The sequence below is a fragment of the Neofelis nebulosa genome, chromosome 3, assembly GCF_028018385.1.
Source record: "Neofelis nebulosa isolate mNeoNeb1 chromosome 3, mNeoNeb1.pri, whole genome shotgun sequence".
NCBI classification, from domain to species: Eukaryota; Metazoa; Chordata; class Mammalia; order Carnivora; family Felidae; genus Neofelis; species Neofelis nebulosa.
Genome location: NC_080784.1, coordinates 156786690 through 156808528, shown reverse-complemented (window position 1 = coordinate 156808528; position 21839 = coordinate 156786690). Strand labels below are relative to the sequence as shown.

Here is a 21839-nt window from a genome sequence, read left to right as displayed (position 1 = left end):
CCACACTGTCAGTGCAGAGCCCATCATGGGGCTCGAACCCACAAAACTCTGAGGTCCTGACCTGAGCAGAAACCAAGACTCCATCGCTTAACCGACTGAGCCACCCAGGCACCCCTAAAAACCATTCTTTTTACAAACTAAGTGAGATCCTCTGACCTATTAGGTGATAATGGGAAGATAGCCTCAGGTTGTAGCAACCAACTCAGAGCTGGTGTTTCATAGTGTCGGGTGAGGGGTTAAAAAAAAAAAAAAAGAATAATACCAAGAAAAACAAAATATGGCTGTTGTCAGCTGAACACAATTATTTTTTAAGTGTTGGAAATGTTGTAAGACTAAGCATATAAATTGTTCTATTGCTAATCTGACTATGTGAATTTTGAGGCAGCAATCAGATTTTCTGTGGAGCAAAGTCATATTTCTACATTAGCTTTCTAACTGGTTTCCCTCCCTCCACTCTTTCCACCCCCCAATAGGATATCCTGTTGACAAAGGGATCTTCCTGAAATGTAAATCTGACCAGTTCTCTTCCAGTTACACTCAGAATGAAATCAGATAATTTCACTAGGACACCATGGGCTCATCCCCTTTTTCCTGCCTCATCTGCCCCATTTTATATCTGTTTTTCACATGCTGTCTATGATCCAGTCTATTCTTGATTCTTTTTTTTAATTGAGATATACGTGACATATAACTTTATATTAGTTTCAGATATACAATACAATGATTCTATATTTGTATATAGTGTGAAGCTATCACAACAATAAGTATAGTTTAATATTTATCATCACATATAGTTATAACATTTTTTCTTGTGATGAGAACTTCTAAGATTTACCCTCTTAGCTACTTTCAAAATATAAAATACAGTATTATTCACCGTGGTCACAATGCTATATATTATATCCCCATGACGACATTTATTTTATAACTGGAAGTTTGTACTTTTTGACCTTTTTCACCCATTTTGCCTACCCACCAACCCCCTGCCTGTGGCAACCACCAGTCTGTTCTCTGTTTCTATGAATTTACTTTGTTTGTTTTGTTATTTTTAAGATTCCACCTATAGGTGAGATCATACAGTATTTGTCTTTCCCTATCTGACATATTTCACTTAGCATAATGCCCTCAAGGTCCATCCATGTTATCACAAATGACAAGATTTCATTCTTTTTAATGGCTGAATAATATTTCATTTTCTTTACCCATTCATTCATCAATGGACACTTAGGTTGTTTACATGTCTTAGCTCTTATAAATAATGCTGCAATGAATGTGGAGTCCAGAGATCTTTTTGAGTTAGTGTTTTTGTTTCCTTCAGATAAAAGCCCAGAAGTGTAATTACTGGATCATATGCTAGATCTATTTTTCATTGGCAGGGGGCGTGGGGAGGGGGCTTCCATAGTGTTTTCCATAATGGCTGCACCAATTTATATCCCCACCAACAGTGCACAAGGATTCTCTTGTCTAGTCGTGCTTCTGTTTTTTGAATACCAAGAGTATTTCTGTGTATGATTTTTGCATTTTGATTTTCTTCCTAGAATGCAATTTATACATTTTTTTTATTTAGAAGCTTCTCTATCATTTACTGCTCAGTATAAATCTTGCCTCTTTAGGAAGGGAAGTTTTTCTCTGTCTCCCTGAAGGTCTACCACTCTTTCCTTTTTTAAAATTTATTTTTTTTTCAAATTTTAATTCAAATTCTAGTTAGTTAACATACAGTGAAATATTGGTTTCGAGAGTAGAATTCAGTGGTTCAATGCTTACATATAACACCCAGTGCTCATCATAACAAGTGGCGCCCTCCTTAAAACCCATCACCCACCTAGCACATCCCCCCCCACCTCCCTCCATCAACCCTCAGTTTGTTTTCTATCATTAAGAGTCTCTTACGATTTGTTTCCCTTGCTTACTCTCTCTCATTTTTTCTCTCCCTTATGTTTATCTGTTTTCTTTTTATTTTTTATTTTATTATCTTTTAATGTTTATTTATTCTTGAGGGAGAGAGAGACAGAGTGCGAGTGGGAGAGGGACAGAGAGAAAGGGAGACACAGAATCTGTAGCAGGTTCCAGGCTCCAGGCCTGAGCTGAGAGCTCAGAGATCATGACCTGAGCTGACACTGGATGCTTAACCGACCGAGCCACCCAGGCTCCCCTGTTTTATTTTTTAATTTCCACATGTGAGTGAAATCATATGGTATTTGTCTTTCTCTGACTTATTTTGCTTGGCATAATACATTCAAGCTCCATCCATGTCATTGCAGATGGCAAGATTTCATTCTTTTTGATGGCTGGGTAATATTCCATCAAATTATAGCTGGGTAATATACACATACATACGTACATACATACATACATACCACATCTTTTTTATCCATTTATCATTTGGGCATTTTGGCATTACTTTTTCATAATTGCTCTTTTCCTATTAACCATTTTGTACCAATACGTCTTCATAGCAGTTATTCACTTACTATTCATAGTATTCACTTACTATTCTCAGCAGTTATTCACTTACTATTATATGAAACTTTATTATTATTCTTTTTAAGTTGCCCATCTATCATCTGACTTGCCCTCTAGACAGTAAGCTCCATGAGAACAGGGACCTTTTCTTACCTGTTCACTGATGTAACCCTAGTGCCTGGCACATGGATAAACTTCTAAGAATTTATCAAGTAAGTGTGTGAGCTAATGACAATTAAAATATGACTATATCAGGGGATACCTGGGTGGCTCAGTCAGTTAAGTGTCTGACTTCGGGTCAGGTCATGATCTAGCGATTTGTGAGTTCAAGTCCTGTGTCCAGCTCTGCGCTGACAGCTTAGAGCCTGGAGCCTGCTTTAGATTCTGTGTCTCGCCTTCTCTCTGCTCCTCCCATGCTCATGCTGTGTCTGTGTTTCTCAATAATAAATAAACATTAAACAAATTTTTTAAAAATATGACTATATTAGTCATATTATGTTTTGTGCTCATTTATTTACTAAAGTAATGTGTGCGTGTGAGTGTGTGTGTGTGCGTGTGTGTGTGTGTGTGTGTATGTGTGTGTGTTTGCATGTTTTAGGTCACATTTAAGCACTAATTTTGGAGTGGAGAATCTGTAACAATTATATGTGACCAAATGCATTGGTAAAACAAGGCAAATGTGCATATGACACTGGCCCACAGGTGGAAATTGATAGGAATTATCAGCCAGTTATATACCAGTTAAAATAAAAGTTGTTACTGTCAACAAGAAAAATACATAGATGTTCTTAAGTATAGCCTTGCAAAATTTAGTATTTTTGTTTTGGATCTAGAGAAAACTAAAATTTAATGCTGTGTTATAACAGACCGGAAGTATTTAATGAATTACTGTTGTTTGCTAAATACTGGGTTAACAGATATGGGTTGGAAGTTTAAGAATTCCCCTTTTATTTATGGAGCTCTTATCATAATCTCTTTGCTGAATTACTGAAAGGATAATAGATATTTCATGGAATCAGAGAATGCTAGAGAATCAGGCCCAGAAAACATACAAGAGCAAGGAGGCTGACAGCAGTCTGGATCATCACACAGAATCATTGCTGTGAGATGTCACTGCTGCCACAGGTGAAGCACAAGTGAAGGCTGTGTGCTGCTCCACTCCTGCTTCCTTGTGTCACCAGCTCCTCATCCAAAGTCAGAGACTAGTGCATCTGATGGAAGGCATCTAGCTGAGTTGCCCAGGGTAACCTCTTTGCAAGACAGGCTGGGAAAACAGATATACATCCATTTTGTGTCTATAAATCCCTAATAGTAGAGAATTTTCCAAACATGGGAGCACAGTGTAGATGTTGCACAGCCTTCTCCTTCCTCAAAAGAAATATATTAAAATTTATTTGTTTTTATTCTCACTTGACTCTAAGATTCAGGGATAAGGATGGAGATACCCTCATCTTAGTAACCACAGTAGTCAGGATAGTGCCTGGCACTTGGTGAACTGATATGAATTCATACTGGAAGGAAGACATAGGGATTGATTTATTTTAAGAAACAAATCCATATGGGGGTACCTGGGTGGCTCAGTCAGTTAAGCATTGAACTCTTGATTTCAGAGCAGATCATGATCTCAGTGTTCATGATATCAAGCCCCACATCAGGCTCTGCGCTGACAGCACAGAGCCTGCTGGGGATTCTCTCTCTTCCTCTCTCTCTGTTGCATGCTTGTCCCTTGTTTGCATGCACACTCTCTCTCAAAAATAAACATTAAAAAAAAAAGAAAATGATATGATAAAAAAATATGTTAAAAGAAGGTTCATTTTACAGAAGATTGCATGGAAAGAAATAGTCCTAAGGGAAAAGATAAGGTGGAAGGATGTATGGAGAAAGTGACCTTGAAAGAACATGGTAATTGAATTTTAAGACAGATAAGGATTTTGAATTCTTGTTTGTTTGTTTTATTGCAATTGGGATAAAATTTACATACAATAAAATGCACATAGCTTAAGTATGCAGCTTGATGAATTTGATAATTGTATTTCTTCTGTAATATTGCATAAAATAAGGTACAAATCTCTTCTATTACCTAGAAATTATTACTCCTTTCCAGTCTTCTTACCCGTTCTCCCCATCTGATTAAACTACTCTCTTCTCACTCTTGTCTCTATAGACAGATTTTGCCTGTTCTTAGACTTTATACAACTGGCATCAGATAGAATGTACTCTTTTCTGTCTGTATTCTTTAACTGAACGTAATATTTCGGGGATTCTGTCATCATACTCTAATAGTAGTTTGTTCTTTGCTCTATCAGTCATTCTTTATTGATGCATAGTATAATGCATTATATTAATATTCCATCATTTATTTGTCTATTGATATATTTTTGTGTTATTTCCATTGGGGGAGTATTATGAATAAGAATGCTATTAACAATCTTACGCAAGTTTGTTTTTCTTTGCCGATATATGTTTTCACGTATCTAGAAGGGGTAGATGTTTGACTTTGTAAGAAAGCACCATTTTCCAAATAGTTGAAGCATTTTCCGTTTGCCTCAGCAGTGGCCAGGAGCTCCAGTTGTTCTACGTCTTTATAAATATTAGTGTGATCAGTCATTTTGATTTTAAAAATTCCAGTGGTATCAAATGGTATCTAAATGTGCTCCTTCATTTTTATTTCAATAATTTTAATGATGTTGATAATGTTTCATGATTTTTCTAACATATATGTTTATGTCTTTTGCCACTTTCATGTGTTATTTATTCTTTATTTGTTGATCAGCAGAAATGCTATAGAGAGTCATGAGTTTCATATATATTATTGTTAATACTATATTTTGATAGACACATTTTTAAATTTCACAAAGTACAGTTTACCACTTTTTTTCTTTTATGGTTAATATTTTTGGGTCTATCCAAGTCATCCTTGCCTACTCCAAGATCACAAAGATCCTACATTTTGTTCCAGAGACTTCATGGTTTTTATGTTGAGGTCTATAATCTGTCTTTAAGTTTTGAGTATGGAGTGAGGTAGGGATTGGCATTCATCTTTTGAAATACCAAAATGTAATTTTTTTCAGCATCATTTGACATTTCTTTTCTCATGAATGACTTGGCACTATAGTTAAAATGAATGTTTAATTTTGTTGTAAATAAGTACTGTGTGGATTTGATTATCATGTAATTAGCACTATCTAAATTAAATGGGATGTATGAAATAATCAGAGTTTCTTCCCAACTTATAATTCACATTTACATTTTTTTCAGGAGAAATTAGAGTGGCCTTTGTCCTGTATAACAACTTGGGTCCTTATTTGTCCACGGAGAATGCCAGCATGAAGTTGGGAACAGAGGCTATGTCCACCAATCATTCTGTTATTGTCAATTCCCCTGTTATTACAGCAGCAATAAACAAAGAGTTCAGCAATAAAGTTTATTTAGCTGATCCTGTGGTGTTCACTGTTAAACATATTAAGGTAAGAAAATGGCATGTTAAATTTAGCTGTATGCATTATTTGTATTTGTTACAGCATGAACATGAAGTATATTAATTTTCCCTCAATTTTTTTCTTATTATTCAACAGGTAAGCAATTCATTATGTATAAAATGATTGTGGTGATTTTTTTTTTTCAGAAATGAAGGAGGATAGTAATTCTTTAACGTATAAATGCTTTTGGTAAAAATATTTGTAGATGGATTTATAAATGTGTCTCCATAATTAAAAAGAGCTAGCAATACATTTAGTGGAATTGGACGTGACTTCATATATGATGTTACAAGTAATTATGTCTTTGTACATAGGTATATTTTTATGTATGTAGAAAGATTATATTGTAAATTGAACAAAGATTTCTGAAGACCATGTTTTCAGAAGTTGATTGTTTAAATTCTTTATAATGTACACTACTTTGAAATTAGTTGAAGGCATTCTGAGACATTGATACTAGTATTCCACCAATATTAATTTTTTAAAAAGTAAACTTACCTCTACTCAGAGGAAATAAACAACATATATTCAAATTTGCTTAGGTTTGATGAGGCTCACTTACTTTAAAAACACTGGTATACATATGTTTTCACTCTTATGTGGATCCTGAGAAACTTAACAGAAACCTTGGGGGAGGGGAAGGAAAAAAAAAAAAGGTTAGAGTGGGAGAGAGCCAAAGCATAAGAGACTCTTAAAAACTGAGAACAAACTGAGGGTTGATGGGGGGTGGGAGGAAGGGGAGGGTGGGTGATGGGTATTGAAGAGGGCATCTTTTGGGATGAGCACTGGGTGTTGTATGGAAACCAATTTGACAATAAATTTCATATATTAAAAAAAAGAAAAAAAAAACCCAAAAAACACTGGTATACATCTCCATAAAAGTTGGAAAAGAGGATGAACTTGTGTTAAATGTAAAGAAAAATGCCTATCTAATTTACGTGATCATAAAGTAGTTATTGGCTTTATTGATTTTTTTTTCCCTGTAGCAGTCCGAGGAGAATTTCAACCCTAACTGTTCATTTTGGAGCTATTCCAAGCGCACAATGACAGGTTACTGGTCAACACAAGGCTGTCGGCTCCTAACAACAAATAAGACACATACTACATGCTCTTGTAACCACTTAACCAATTTTGCAGTACTGATGGCACATGTGGAAGTTAAGGTAAGATACATACCATAAAATAAAGATGTCTAAGCATATGGTCAGGATACCATTGTAAAAAGCCCTAACTCCACAGACCAGTCTTACTCAAAGATTTTCCACTTTTCTAGTAATGCTATTCAGAAACTCTCTATGGTTCAAACCATATCCTCCTGGATGATTCAAAGAAGCCTTTTTTTGTTCTATTATCAACATAGTTTATAAAATTGAAGTTCAGTTATAAAATAAAATTGTGCTTATAAAATTCCCCTTAGTCTCATCTGCTCTTACTTTGTATGAATAAATGAGATCTCATGAACAAAACAAACTAGGACCCCCAGGATCTGTGGTAGGTTGGAAACTAACAAGCTATGCATAGGATTAAATATGCCAAAATGACTCGGGAAAACAGCCATTAGCACAATAAAAAATGCCTGGCAATGCAAAGGGCTTAGCAAATTCTAATATAATGTAGTGGGTTTTGTCCATTCGAGAAAACCCTATTCTAAGGAAAAATCCAGGTGATAGGTAGTTTCCAAAGTCAAAAACATAGCTAAGTTGGCTGTATCAGTCTCCTCCCGGCATGATGTTGGCTGCCATAGGAGACATGAAGAGGATTTAATTTCAGATATACTTAGGACATAAAAATACAAAGAGTTTATTAGCTTGGTTATAGAGATTGATGGGTTAGTACCAAGAAAGTATATACTTACAGTTTCTCTTCTCATCTCCCTGATGTCAATAAAAAGAGAGGAAGGATTACTCTCCAACATGTTTTCAAAGATAAAAACTGTGGCAAAGGTTTTATCTACTTGATGTCATTTTTCCAAATGATTTCATCCAAAATATTCTTTGACACTGTTGAATTTAGAGATAGTATGGATATCCCAGAAGGAGACCCAATCCAAACCCTGTTAGCATCTTGAAAGTAAATTACCTTAGCTGTGTCGGCGCAGTTGAAATTTTGATCTTGAAAGGACTACATGCGCTATTTTGTCAGAGTGTCACAAATTGATCTAGTTTAGCAAGACTGGCTATACCAACAAATGTTAGATTTAAACCTGAAATGTGTGAGTGTGGCTCTGGGATTCTATTTTTCCATTTAGGGAATAAATTCAAACACAAAATGGATCTTATTTGAAACAATAAAAAAAATATCATTTTTTGTTCAAGGTTTTGTATATCAACATCTCCTCAATCCATTATGCAAGAATTCGGACGATGACAATTATTGTAGGTCAACAAGAGATAATATAAATGCAAAATATTTTCCCTTAGCTGTTAGTCAGACACCCTAGATGTCTTGGTTTTCAGTACCATAGTCTCATGATTGCCAGTCAGCGTCATTTTGATCTCACAGCATGCTTTTGGCACTTGAAAAACAGAAAACAAGCAGTTTGAACAACACGACAAGTCCCAAAGAAATACACTAACCGAACTTACATTAGACTAATTTCTAAAATAGAACACTAATTTATCTGTGCACAGTCAGAAATACAGCAGCCAGTTGGAATAGATATTTGTTGTTTGCTTGTCCATCACTTTCTAACTCCACAGGAAAATATATGAAGGAAACGAAATTACATTGGGTAGTTTTGTTTGATGAGCTTGGGAAGAGAACAAGAGGAATTGAGTAATCTCATAGCAGTTGACGTTAAGCTGTGGTACCCTGATGCATGGGTACCCCAGTTCCTTCCAGACTCCACATGTGCACCATACATGCTGCCCTTACCTATCATCTATGTTATCTTTGCTGTTTATATGGAACTTTTTTTTAAATCAACATTTTGAACACTTAAGTAAAGGTATTGACATGTTGGCTGCTACACGGGAAGCTCCCAGTAATTGTAAGTTCCTCTTTCCCACCTGCCAGAGATAATTTTTGCTCCAGCATTCCACGGAAGCTTCTGGCCATCAAGAAACTCACATTTTTGATGGGGAGAGGGAAGTAGGCAAGGGAAGAGAAGTGAAGGTGCAGTCATAATTTTGATAAGTATTGTAAATGAGATTTCCACTGTGATTTCATAATGCAGAGGAAGGTCATTTATTAAGGCAGGGCTGCTCAGAAAATGTTTATCAAAAAATGATTCTGTTCTGAAGGATGAATAGGATGTATTTAGTAAGGCAACATGAGGAGAATTTGCACTGACCGCATTCTTGCAACACTTTCTTCACTTTACCTTGTGTATACCCCTCCCTCTTGTTTCTTTCCTTCCTCAGTGGCTGGTCCTTCTTAGATTCCTTTGCTGGTCCCTCCTCATCTCTGTGACCTCTCATTGGTTCTCTGACCCAAGTGTAATCTTAGATCTAGAATAGGCATAATCTGTTCTTTGTCCCTAGATGATCTCATATACTCATATGGCTCTAAACATCATATGATTCCCAGACTTCTATCTCCATTTTTTAACTCCAGACTCCTAGATTCAGCTGCTGACTTATTATATCCACTTAGGCTTCTAATAAGTGTCTCCATTCTAGAGCTACACTTCTGTGTAGTTCTGCCCTTCCTGGTGTTCAAGCCCTAAGCCATGCACCATCCTTGATTTGTTTCTTTCCTTCGTTCATACCGCACACCCACCCTATGAGCATATCCTGCAAGATCCAGGATCTGACAGATTCTCAGCATCTTTATCACTACCACCTAGATTCCAGCCACTGTCATCTATCCTTCTGATTCTAGTCATAGACCCTTCATTGGTCTCCCTGCTTCCCTCCATGCCCCCTCTTAAATTTATTCTCAGTATAGTTGCCAGAGGGGTACTCTTAAAATGTGAGTCAGACCTCACTCTTGTCTGATTCATTCTCAAAAATCAGTTCTGTAATCCCTTCAAAATGCAAATCATGTACTTCATATCTTTGGTTGAATTTGAATGACTCCTTATGTCAATAAGAGCAAATCCCAAATTCTGGCCTCTTGAGCATCTCTTGACCTTTTTTCCTACTACTCTGCCTCTTGCTCACTTGGCTTCACAGACCTCCTTGCTTTCCACAAACACATCAGGTATTATTAGTTAGACCTGAAAGTCCGTCCCCTCCTCTTACCCCCCAAACAGCCACATAGCCAACTTCCTCAACTCCTTTAAGTCTCTATTTCACTGTCACCTTTTAAAGAGGCTCACCCTGTCCACACTATTTAAAATTTCAGATTACCCTACCCTCCCCCCCCCCCACCAAATACTCTGAGGAATAAATAAGGCAAAACAGTTCCCTGACCTACACTTTGTAGTTTATCAAGTCGTAATTTATCAAGGGAAAGAAGGGCTAACACTGATTTTTGAATGGGGTGGTAAGAGAGATTTCATATTATTTTTTTTCCTGAGAGAGTGGGGGAGAGTCAAAGTGAGAGAGTGAGAGAGTTAAGGAGCCTCCATGCCCAGCTCACCCAAATTGGAGCCCTACAAGGGACTCGATCTCACCACCAAGGGGCTAGATCTCACAGCTGTGAGATAATGATCTTAGCCAAAATCAAGAGTTGGACGCTTAACTGACTGAGCCACCCAGGCACCCCGATTTTGTATTTTTAAAGAAGAAACAGTCAACTAAGTCTGAAGATCTAATTGGCCTTAATAAGCGATTCATGAATCAGGTAATGTCCCATCTAACAAGTAGAGAGGAAATCTGATGATTTGTACAAAATACAAGGCTTTTATAGGAGAGGAGAGGACACGGAAGCTATTAGCAAAATAAAGTAAAGGACTGTTTCAGGCAAGGTCACCTTCCCTTGGGGGAAGGGCATGGATCTATTTAGGTGTAATGACCTCACCTTTGGGGGGTGGGGGATGGGGGTGGTAGAGGGCCTATGTGAGAGATTACCTCATGGGTAATTACCTCAGAAAATTCCTGACTGCCTAAGAGTTACATTTCTTAGGGTAGGTTGAAACTGCAATTGGGGTTAGGTATTAAGCCCCAGTTTGGTGATTTAGCCTAAGTGATGCCATTTGGGGGTCTGTGGTTTCTTCAACAATAGCTGGGTCAATTGAGGCAGGTTAAAAAAGGAAGGAGCTGCTTCTTTTTTTTTTTTTTTTTTTTTAATTTTTTTTTCAACGTTTTTATTTTATTTTTGGGACAGAGAGAGACAGAGCATGAGCGGGGGAGGGGCAGAGAGAGAGGGAGACACAGAATCGGAAACAGGCTCCAGGCTCCGAGCCATCAGCCCAGAGCCTGACGCGGGGCTCGAACTCACGGACCGCGAGATCGTGACCTGGCTGAAGTCGGACGCTTAACCGACTGCGCCACCCAGGCGCCCCAGGAAGGAGCTGCTTCTACCATAGGGTGGCAATCTTGCTGGTTAATTATTTGTGAGTTTGCTTCTATTATCTATTGTCTATTCTTTACTCTAATAAGATTGTAATAAATGCTTTAAAATAAGGTTGACCATTTATATCACCTCTAGCTCCTTCCTTGACTCACATTGTAATTCTTTGAGAGATTAAAAAAAAAACAAAAACCCGGGGCACCTGGGTGGCTCAGTTGGTTGAGTGTCAACTTCAGCTCAGGTCACAGTCTCATGGTTGGAGCTCACATGGAGCTTGCTGCTGTCTGTGCAGAGCCTGCTTTGGATCTTCTGTCTCCCTCTCTCTCTGCCCCTTCCCCACTTGGGGGAGGCTCTCTCTCTCAAAAATATATAAATGTTGAAAATAAATAAAGAATAACAAAAAATTAAAAGAAAACTTTTTCCTGTCAGTTCAACTCAATATTGATTTTTATTATTTTTAAAAGTCTTTACTTTCCTTAGTTTGATGTTTGCATCTCTTTCTTTTTCTGGGTTTTGTGTATTGTCCCCACCCCAACTTCACTCCAGTCCAAGTATAAGCATTGATTTTGCTGTTTGAAATCATTGCATTTATTTCTTTATTTGGTAGTGATTCAAAATAGTGACAATTTAGAAAACTTTAGTGTCATATCATAGATTCTGTGTGTCAAATATTTTATAGTTAAACTTTTACTAGGCTTGAAGAAAATAGATAGTTTTATGTTGCAAGTTTCAACGGTTGCTCCTGAAGGAAAGTACTTATTTTTTTAAAAAGGGTATTTTTATTTATTCTTTAAATGCCAAAATAAAAATTATTTTGAATTTAAGCAATGATTTTATTAGTGAAAAATAAAATGCTTAGTTTATGATATTTAAGGTTATATACTTCTATTACCAAATTTTTATGCTCATTTTTTAAATTTTACCATATAACATTTTTTATTTTTTTAATTTTACCACTCAATATAGGGTGATGGGACTGAGGGAGAGGTAGAGATTAAAAATCATAATTGGCATATAGTACTTTAAACTATGTGTTTATTTAAAGAAAAAAAAACTAGAAGCTGACAGGTTGAATACCTTCCAAATACAGGATATTCCACAAAAAAGAAAATGGTCAAACATATAAGACTTTGTTATATTACTTATCTTGAATAGTAACTTTATATTAAAAAATTGACAACCTTTTTGGAACCAAGAATTATTCTTGGATTTTCATAGTGAACCATTTTATAATGATGTATTTCCTTCACAGGTTTATTAAAATTTGAAATTATTTCTTGGCTAGTATGCTGTTTTGTTGTCTACCTGTCTCAATATACACTAGTGTGGTATTAAGGGCAGAGAGAAATCAAAGAGTCAGCCATGCAGATCATCTGGGGAAACACTGTTCCAGGTACATGGGACAAGAACAATATCCTGAACCAAGGGTGATTCTGATGTGTTTGAGGAACTTCAAGAAGAACAGTGTAGTGGGAGTGGAAAGCGTAAGAGAGAAAGTGCATTAGTGGAAAAAGCCAAAGGGTCTAGAATGGAAGGTTTTATAGGACCTCAGAATGAATTTGGGTGCAGGTTTTACTCAAAGTACAATGGAAAGCTGCAAGAGAGTTTTGAGCATATGTTATATAAGTAATATATTAAATGGCTTATATCTACAAGTTTGAAATACATATGAAACTTCAGCCATACCCAGACCTTAAATGTTATATATACTTCCTTAAAGTGTGGGTTAGTTTTTACACTGAGGAATATATACTTTGCAAGATAGCTTATCTCTGTGTCTCTTTTAGCTCCTCTGAATTTTAAGTTCCTTGAAATCAGTTACTATATTTAGTCTGAAGTCCAACATACCTAGAACTAAGTCTGTACCAATTTGTGATCTTCTGGAACTCATTACATTTTTGTCTAGGCATTAATTTGTCTAAGTTAATTTGTCCAAGAAGCAACACATCCCTTTTAGTTAATGAAAGAACGACAGCACCACCTTCCTCAGTGACCTACACCCCTCCCTCTGTACCAGACACTTGCAAACACACATCTTTTAATTTCCTAGGTCAGAGAGAATATTTATGATTTCATATCACTGTGAGCAGTAGGCAAGGGAGATGTTTCAAAATATGAGTGAGTGTGAAGGGAGAATTTTCTTGTCACCACCATGGCTCCCAGAGTACCACATGACCTCAACTCTAATGCTCCTTTGCATAAATAAGGAATGAAGAGTGCTGTCTCCCTGTCACTTCCCTCTAAACTACACTGGATCACCAATTGCCTACAGTCTTTTTCGTGTGACTTTTGATGAAGTTGCTCTAAAAGGGGGAAATTATTAGAAGAGGAAAGTTTTATGGATTCTTCCCTCTATCTCTGTACAGGATAGGGAGGAAAAGAAGAAAGGTAACCTATCTGGTGATAGCAAGGAGGATACTTTTTTGCATATGCGTTTGAGAAGAGGAATTGGCAACTGGCCAGTGTCAAACTTCTTAAGTTTGTGAAAGGAGCAGGTACATCCAAAATTAGCTATTTATTGGGGCGCCTGGGTGGCTCAGTCGGTTAAGCGTCCGACATCCGCTCGGGTCATGATCTCAAGGTCCGTGAGTTCGAGCCCCACATCTGTCTCCGTGCTGACAGCTCGGAGCCTGGAGCCTGTTTCGGATTCTGTGTCTCCCTCTTTCTCTCTCCTCCCCCGCTCATGCTCTGTCTTCTCTTCTCAAAAATAAATAAACGTTAAAAAAAATTTTTTTTAATAAAAAAACCAAAATTAGCTATTTGTAGAGAGAGAACAGCTGAAATTATGGATTTGAAGAAAAACCATTAAAAATTCTTCTTTCTTTTTTCTTTAAGTTTATTTATTTATTTTGAGAGAAAGAACACAAGAGGGGGAGGGGCAGACAGAGAAGGAGAGAGAGAATGCCATCAGCACAGAGCCCAACACGGGGCTCTAATGCAGGAACCCGGATCATTACCTGAGCCAAGATCAAGAATTGGACACTTAACAGACTGAACCAGTCAGGTGCCCTTTTTAAAAATTCTTCTATCACTTTTCCCTCTAGTCTTTTTATAGAACTTTTATTAAAAAGTTGAGGGGGACCTGGGTGGCTCAGTCAGATAAGCGTCTGGCTCTTGATCTCAGCCCAGTCGTTTTCTCATGGTTTGTGGGATGGAGCCCTGCATCAGGCTCTGTGCTGAGCCTGAAACCTGCTTGGGATTTCCTCTCTCTCCCTCTCTGTCTGTCCCTTCCCTCATTCTCATTCTCTCTCTCTCTCTCTCTCTCTCTCTCTCTCTCAAAATAAATAAATAAATAAATAAATGTTTTTTAAAAGTTGAAAGAATGGTACAATAAACAAAAAATATACAATAAATTTATACACCATTTTCCTGAATTTACATTTAAATTTTTGCTGCATTTGACTCTGACTTTTATGTGTATGTATGCATATATATTTAGCAGTATTGTTTGATTTTTCAAAAGTAAATTACTGACCTTATAATACTTAATTCCTAAGTCTTCCAGCATACATGTTTTAAGAACACAGACATTCTGTCTGTTCCATGAATGCACACAGGAAATTCAACATTGATAAAGTACTACCCTCTAGTACAGAAGCCATTACAATTTTTTCCAATACTTCTAATAATGTCCTTTATAGCCTTTGATTTTCCATGTAGGTCCCAATTAAGAATCACACTTTGCCTTTAATTGCCACATCTATTTAGTCTTATTTAATGTAGAAGCTTTCCTACCTGTTTTTTTCTTTCAGGAAAAGAACATTTCATAGAATCCAGGCCATTTGTCCTGTAGGATGTTCCACAATTTCAATCTTTCTGATTATTTTCTCATAATTAGATTTGGGTTAAACATTTTTGGCAAGAAAACCCTGTGGGCAGTGCTATATATCCTTCCTCTTGCATCAAGAGGCCCCTTATTAGAACACTGAATAGGACATTGAACTTTTTGTAACTAAGAGGAATCTGTTGAAATATATTTGAAAGCTTGATTTTGTTAATCTCATTTTAAAAATTGTAATGTGTTTACTGTACCCTTTATTTGTTTCTCAAGTGGTTGATGATTGTCTTTGTGAGAGGCAAAGCTTATGGTCTAATTAGTAATACAGATAAGTAATCACTAAAATCAGAATTTCGTGAGAAGCGTCTTATCACTGTGGTATAGGATGCTATGGAAACACATAAGAACAAGCTTTAACTTGTCCTTGAAGTGTCAAGGAATATGTTCTAGATGAAGGCACATAACTGTTTAAGCAAAATGAGAGAGACAGGGTTGAAGTAGCATGAAATGAGCCTAGGTTTTTGTGGTTTTAAAGTATATTTTTTCAGTATTAAGAGTACTAATAACACTCTCTCTGTTTTAGTTCTGGGTTCTAGTGGAATTTTTAAGTAGAAAGAGACCCGTGGTCTTCTCATACCCAGAGTGGATCCTCATACTTACAATTTTTAGGTTCTTTATCATCTTCAGTAAATAAGCTTGACTGAGAATAGGAACTGGAGATTCATCTGCAGTTCTAGTGAGAAATACTTTATAAGAAATAAGTAATCAAGGTGTGCGCGGGTGGCTCAGTTTGTTAAGTGTCCCACATGGTCTCACAGTTCATGTGTTCAAGCCCCACAGTGGGCTCTGTGTTGACAGTTCAGAGCCTGGAGCCTGCCTCACATTCTGTGTCTCTCTCTCTCTGCCCCTTCCCCCCCCCCCCGCAAAGATAAATAAATAAACATAAAAAAAAGATAAGTAATCAAGTTTATGGAGATTCCAAAGCTGGAGATTGGGTGAGGACTTCCCCTCTCAGAAAGGGCACCATATCCTATAATAATAGGGATGAATATCATGTCTCTAATGTCTACATACATTGTTTCATTTAGCTCACAATACCACAATAGGTATTATCATCATAATTCATTTGCCCACTTTATAATCTGAAGAGAACTTAGAACGAGAATTAAAAATCAGGAGACTTAGAGTCATGATTCCCGTTCAAAGGAAATTGCTTTTGTTCTCAGGCAAATCATTTGAACTTCCTGTTCCTACTATTAAATCAGTTACATAAGACTAGTAACTTTTTCTAACATTATCTCAGGATTATTTTAGGGATTGAATAAAAAAATATTAAAATCATGTTGAGAATTATAAACTTTACTGAAAATTTTTTTATTTATTTATTGAGAGAGAGAGAACCAGCAGGGGAAGGGCAGAGAGAGAGGGGGACAGAGGATCCGAAGTGGGCTCCATGCTGACAGCCAGCGGGCCAGCAGAGAGCTAGCAGAGAGTCTGATGTGGGGCTTGAACTCATGAACTGTGAGGCCATGACCTGTGCCAAAGTCAGACGCTTAGCCAACTGAGACACCCAGATGCCCCACTTAAAATATTTTTTAATTCACTATATGCTTGCCTGACCTCCAAACCCTTGAGCTCTTGAGCCTGGGAATACTTAGCTGTCAAGACCCGAATATTTAGTTTTATTTCTAATAAATTATAATGATTTTTATATAACCCTCCACAGCTAAGCTTTCCCTAAAAAAGAGAAGAGTGTAGGCCAGTGCTTTGCATCAATTTTTGAAGTGACAGATTCTTTTTTTACAACGAAATAGCCAATACTAGATCTGCAGCAAGATATTATCATAACTGCATATAACTTTCCAGCCCTTCAAAGTGTTGGTTAGACGGACATTGTCAATTCCTGCACTATCAGCACTCCCAAATTCCATTTTAAGTGAAATTATAAATCAATACTAATACAATCAACACATAATCTTTTTTATTGATTGTGTCTCTTCTTCATTCGTGCAACAATTTTTGGCACTGACTAACCGAAAGATTATTTTTTTTAATTATTTTAAATATAATGACTTTACTTACACAGTTTTCCCATGCTTGAGGAGGTATAATCAACCAACCAAGCAAATAAACTAAGCATAAAAACCTTCTCCATTCTAATGTCCTAAAAATATCCTCAATTGCTTATACTGTTCTTCGTTAGAACTAGTTGATGTGTTTACTAACTGTATTCTATTTGTTCCAGATCACAAAACTTTACTTCCTTTTCTAACATTGAGACTATTCAGCGATTGTTCTTCTTTTTGCCTAGCCTATTTCATTCCATTGTGTGTAGTAAATAAAGTGATAAAGCTAGAGAACTATTGGACTCCAGAGGAATTAGGCTAGGCTTTCCAGAATAGTTATTTATATAGCTTTCTAAGGTAGGCAACTAGGTCTACTTGTATAAATGAGATTTGAAAAGCATTTGAACAAAGATATGGCTGAACTGAACCACTTTTCCTAACTTGTTATAGACAATTCAAAGAATTGCCAGTTTACTACATGTATCCTTATAGTGTAAGCATTACTATTTAAAGGTTTTCTATGGTCGCTTGCTTACTGATTTAACTACCAGTTCATAGAACTTTTAAGATGTTAATTTTGTAAAATTTAATGTTAGCTTAAGTTATTGTCTATAGGCCTGTGTGGTAATTGTCCCCAGGGTTATTATCTGGAAGACCCCTATTCTGTTTAAAATGCAATAAATTTATTCATGAGAGTGGAAAAAAGAAAGCCTAGTTACTATCCCGTTTTTCTTTCTCCTGAAATTGCTTTAGTTAAGAAAATCAAATGAAAATGGAATAATGGTGTAAAAATAAGAGGTGTGCACGTCAGTGTGTATCTGAGTGTTTATATCTACATTCTGTTTTATTTAGTACCTGAAGTATAGCAGGCATACAAGGAATATTCTTAGCATGAATCTACCAAAATTTTAGTATATATTTAGGGTTTGGTGTAGTTTCTATCTGTATGGTTTTCATAATCTAGTTATGCAAAATTACTTTCTCTTTTAAACCTAAGTTGATTTGTTTCTATTTTAAAACTTTTCTTTCTTATTGTGGTGAATTTATCTTTGCTTACATGCAGAAGGAAATTACTGGATGAGAAGAATGATACATATATAACAATGAACATATCTGCGTAATTCAAGTCTGGCTATTCCATTGTTTCCTTTCATTGTACTTCAGCTCCTCTATGATATTCCATATCATCTAACCCCTTTAAGATGTAGTTTCAAAAATTGTGTGTGTGTGTGTGTGTGTGTGTGTTAATGGAAACAATCTTAGTAGAGATTACCTATTTTGTATGAGAATTAGGAAATTTGCTGAATAATCACTGGCAAACCGTGTTAATAAAACTGTTAGATTTAATCATTGCATTCAAAGGATATTTTAAGGAAGTTTTTACCTTTGAAAGCCTGGCCCTGTCCATTTCTAAGGAACTTAGTAAAATTGGTCAGAAAAGGAATATGGGAGAGGATCTGTGGTTCTCTCCACTGTTGGTGAAGTTGTTAAGAGCATGGAGTAGTTGGCCACCAGTTAGAGTGAGCAACTTTTTGGAGAGCTCGTTGGGAAACAGCACTACCAGATCAAAAATATACTTAATATTTAGTGAGTAATTATGTACATCTGTGTTATTGCTACTGAATAATGACATTAATAGTTTTTAACACTAATTAATAGTAGGGCTAATAAGTGTGAAAAACTATAAAACATTTTTATATGTGTCTTTCTGTCCTCTGATATTGTGAATTTTATTGGATATTTGAATTTTGGGACTATGTTATTGTGTATTTTTAAGATATGTAAGTGCGAGACTTCAAAAAGTTAGTACATAATTAAACAGATATGACTCAAATTTTTTAAATTTTTTTATGTTTATTTTTGAGAGAGAAAGACACACATACAGAGTGTGAGTGGGGATGGGCAGAGAGAGGAGGAGACACAGCACAGAGCCTGACGCGGGGCTCAGAACCACAAACTGTGAGATCATGACCTGAACTGAAGTCGATGTTAACCGTCTGAGTCACCCAGGCACTCCCTTAAAAAAATTATATTTATTTTTGAGAGAGAGAGAGAGAGAGATTACTCATATTTAATAGAAATAGCTCTGACATGTTTCTTTCTTTTTCTGTCTTTTTTTTTTTTTGAGAATTAAAATTGAATAAAGTCAGAAGTAAAATTCACTTTGACCTATGGTTCTGCTCTTACCAAGCCCATATTACATAGATTCCTAGTATTATGTTTTATCCAATGTGATGACATCAAACTAAATATCTTCTCAACAGAAATGTTGAGCCTAGGGGTGCCTGACTGAGTTGGTAGAGCATAAAACTCTTGATCTTGGGGTTATGAGTTCAAGCCCCACATTGGGTGTAGAGATTACTTAAAAATAAAACCTTCAAGAAAAATATTGAGCATAGAATACAAAGGATTTTATTTAATATCTTTACCTAGTAGGTTTTCAGACTTGTAGGAATTAGTTCTCATCTCTCTAAATATGCCCTTCCACTTTGTATCTAGAAACTTCTTTTGGTAGACCAGCTGTTTGTCAATCAGTTCTTTTGCATCTGTGAATTCATCTCCGTGTCCAAAATATTCATCATTTTTAAACACTTCCAAGCACACTGGTTGTTAAATAATGTAAAACACTATCAAGGATAATGGTTTTAAAGCAGTGAGGTGACTTGACTTTATGAAATCAAGATTGGTTTCCAAATAATAATAAAGGTTTTAATAAAGGAATGAGAAAGTCGTGTTTAACTTGATTGCCCTTTCTAGTGATTTTTTTTTTTTTTTGGAAAATCTTAAATCCCCAATAATGTTTTCTCTGTATGGGGTTTTGTCCTAACCTACACAGAAATTCATGCAACTCAAATGGAGTCAGTCTATCTTTTTCTCGGTTCCTTATAGCTTTTTCAGAGTTCAGTAGCTTTGGAGAAACGTCAAAAATATTTGTTTTATTATAATCTTTTTCTTCATTCTTATCTGTCATATAAGACATTCTTAGGGAATGTTATTAGGGAAATTAGGGAAAGACATTCTTCTTGTCCCACACTTTGAAAATATGATTTTATAGAAGGCCAATATTCTCACGTCTACTCTATGGCCAGCAGCAATGATATCCATCTTGTAGGTACATGTCTTAGGAGATTGTCTCCTTCCCTTTCTAGAAAATTTAAAAAAAAAGAAGAAAAGGAAAAAAAACACCTCTGCCCATTTTGAGGGAACTGAAAAATGACCAAAAAGTTTCATTATGAAACTTCATTATCATAGTAAGCAAACCACATCTCCTTATAGCTACCTTGTGTACAAGGTATACAGGACATTTAGTAGGTAAGAAGTTTATAGGCTGGATTGACTTTTCCAAAAGTTACATTTGCACTGTCTATTGAATATGCACATAGATGCGCAAAGTCTATTTTGTGCCTGGACAACGTGTCAACAATCTTTTGTTTTATGTCTTCTGAAGTTCCATTAAAACTTTCATAGAAATCAAGAAAATGATTTCAAACTCCATGTTTCGGGACACCTGGGTGGCTCAGTCAGTTAAGTGTCCCGCTCTTGATTTGGGCTCAGGTCATGATCTCACAATTAGGGAGTTCAAGCCCTGCATTGTGCTTGTCAGCACAGAGCCTTCTTGGACTTTTCTCTCTTCTTTTCTCTCTGTCCCTCCCCTCTCACACAGGTTCTCTCTCTCTCTCTCTCTCTCTCTCTCTCTCTCTCAAAAATAACATTAAAAAAAAAAAGAAAGTTCAAACCCCATGTTTCAAATCAAAATACCTAAGAGCTAGGGGAAACATGTTTTGTTGCCATGATTCAATATGTCACCTGACATACTAGAGAAAGTATGGTCATTGGTTAAGATCTGACAGAATCAGCTCTACACTATGAAGGGACAAAACATTGGCTATCCAAATTTCCCCTTTTGTTTTCTCACAGCACTGCAATGTGCAATCTCCAAGTCAGGAACAAAACAATAATGGGAACAAATAGTAATGAATGTTTATTTTTATGGTATACTCCAATGCATTCAATGAGTGTTCATTTCAACTGAGCATTCGTGTCTTTTTTGGGGGGAGATTAAAAAAAAACTTTTGGTTTTATAAAAACTTTCCTGCCTCATCCTAAACTTGTGAGATTCAACCTCCATATCCACATTCATACAACCTTCTCTCTCATGTGTGGTCCCAAATTTATTTCTGCATGTTGTACCAAATGCTCTACTTTGCTTACTTCTCCAATATGGTTTCATGAATTCTTCCATGTGTCTTTATTTTTTTTTTTAACGTTTATTTATTTTTGAGACAGAGACAGAGCATGAACAGGGGAGGGGCAGAGAGAGAGGGAGACACAGAATCGGAAACAGGCTCCAGGCTCTGAGCTGTCAGCACAGAGCCCGACGCGGGGCTCGAACTCACGGACCCCGTGAGATCATGACCTGAGCCGAAGTCGGACGCTTAACCGGCCGAGCCACCCAGGCGGCCCCTCCATGTGTCTTTAAAATAGCACAGTCGTTTGGCCTGTTTTAGTATTGTCATCTTATTATATTATTGTCATTCTCAGTTTCAGTAATGAATTGTTAGAAACATGGTCACAATATTTACAGTGTTAAGACTTGAAGTAGCACAAAGCACCATACAAATCAATCCATACAAAGCAATGGATACATACAAATGG

The 21839-nt window shown here is 36.5% G+C and overlaps 1 protein-coding gene across 33 annotated transcripts in view; it reads left to right on the top strand.

The window, feature by feature from the left end:
• The window catches only part of ADGRL3 (adhesion G protein-coupled receptor L3), an 829205-nt gene that overhangs the window by 701528 nt on the left and 105838 nt on the right, over positions 1-21839 (top strand). For all 33 annotated transcript variants that reach the window (XM_058722441.1, XM_058722432.1, XM_058722430.1 and 30 more), the window contains 2 exons: positions 5722-5930; positions 6929-7105. In XM_058722441.1, coding sequence (XP_058578424.1) covers positions 5722-5930; positions 6929-7105 — 386 coding nt within the window. The remainder of the gene's footprint in view (positions 1-5721; positions 5931-6928; positions 7106-21839) is intronic.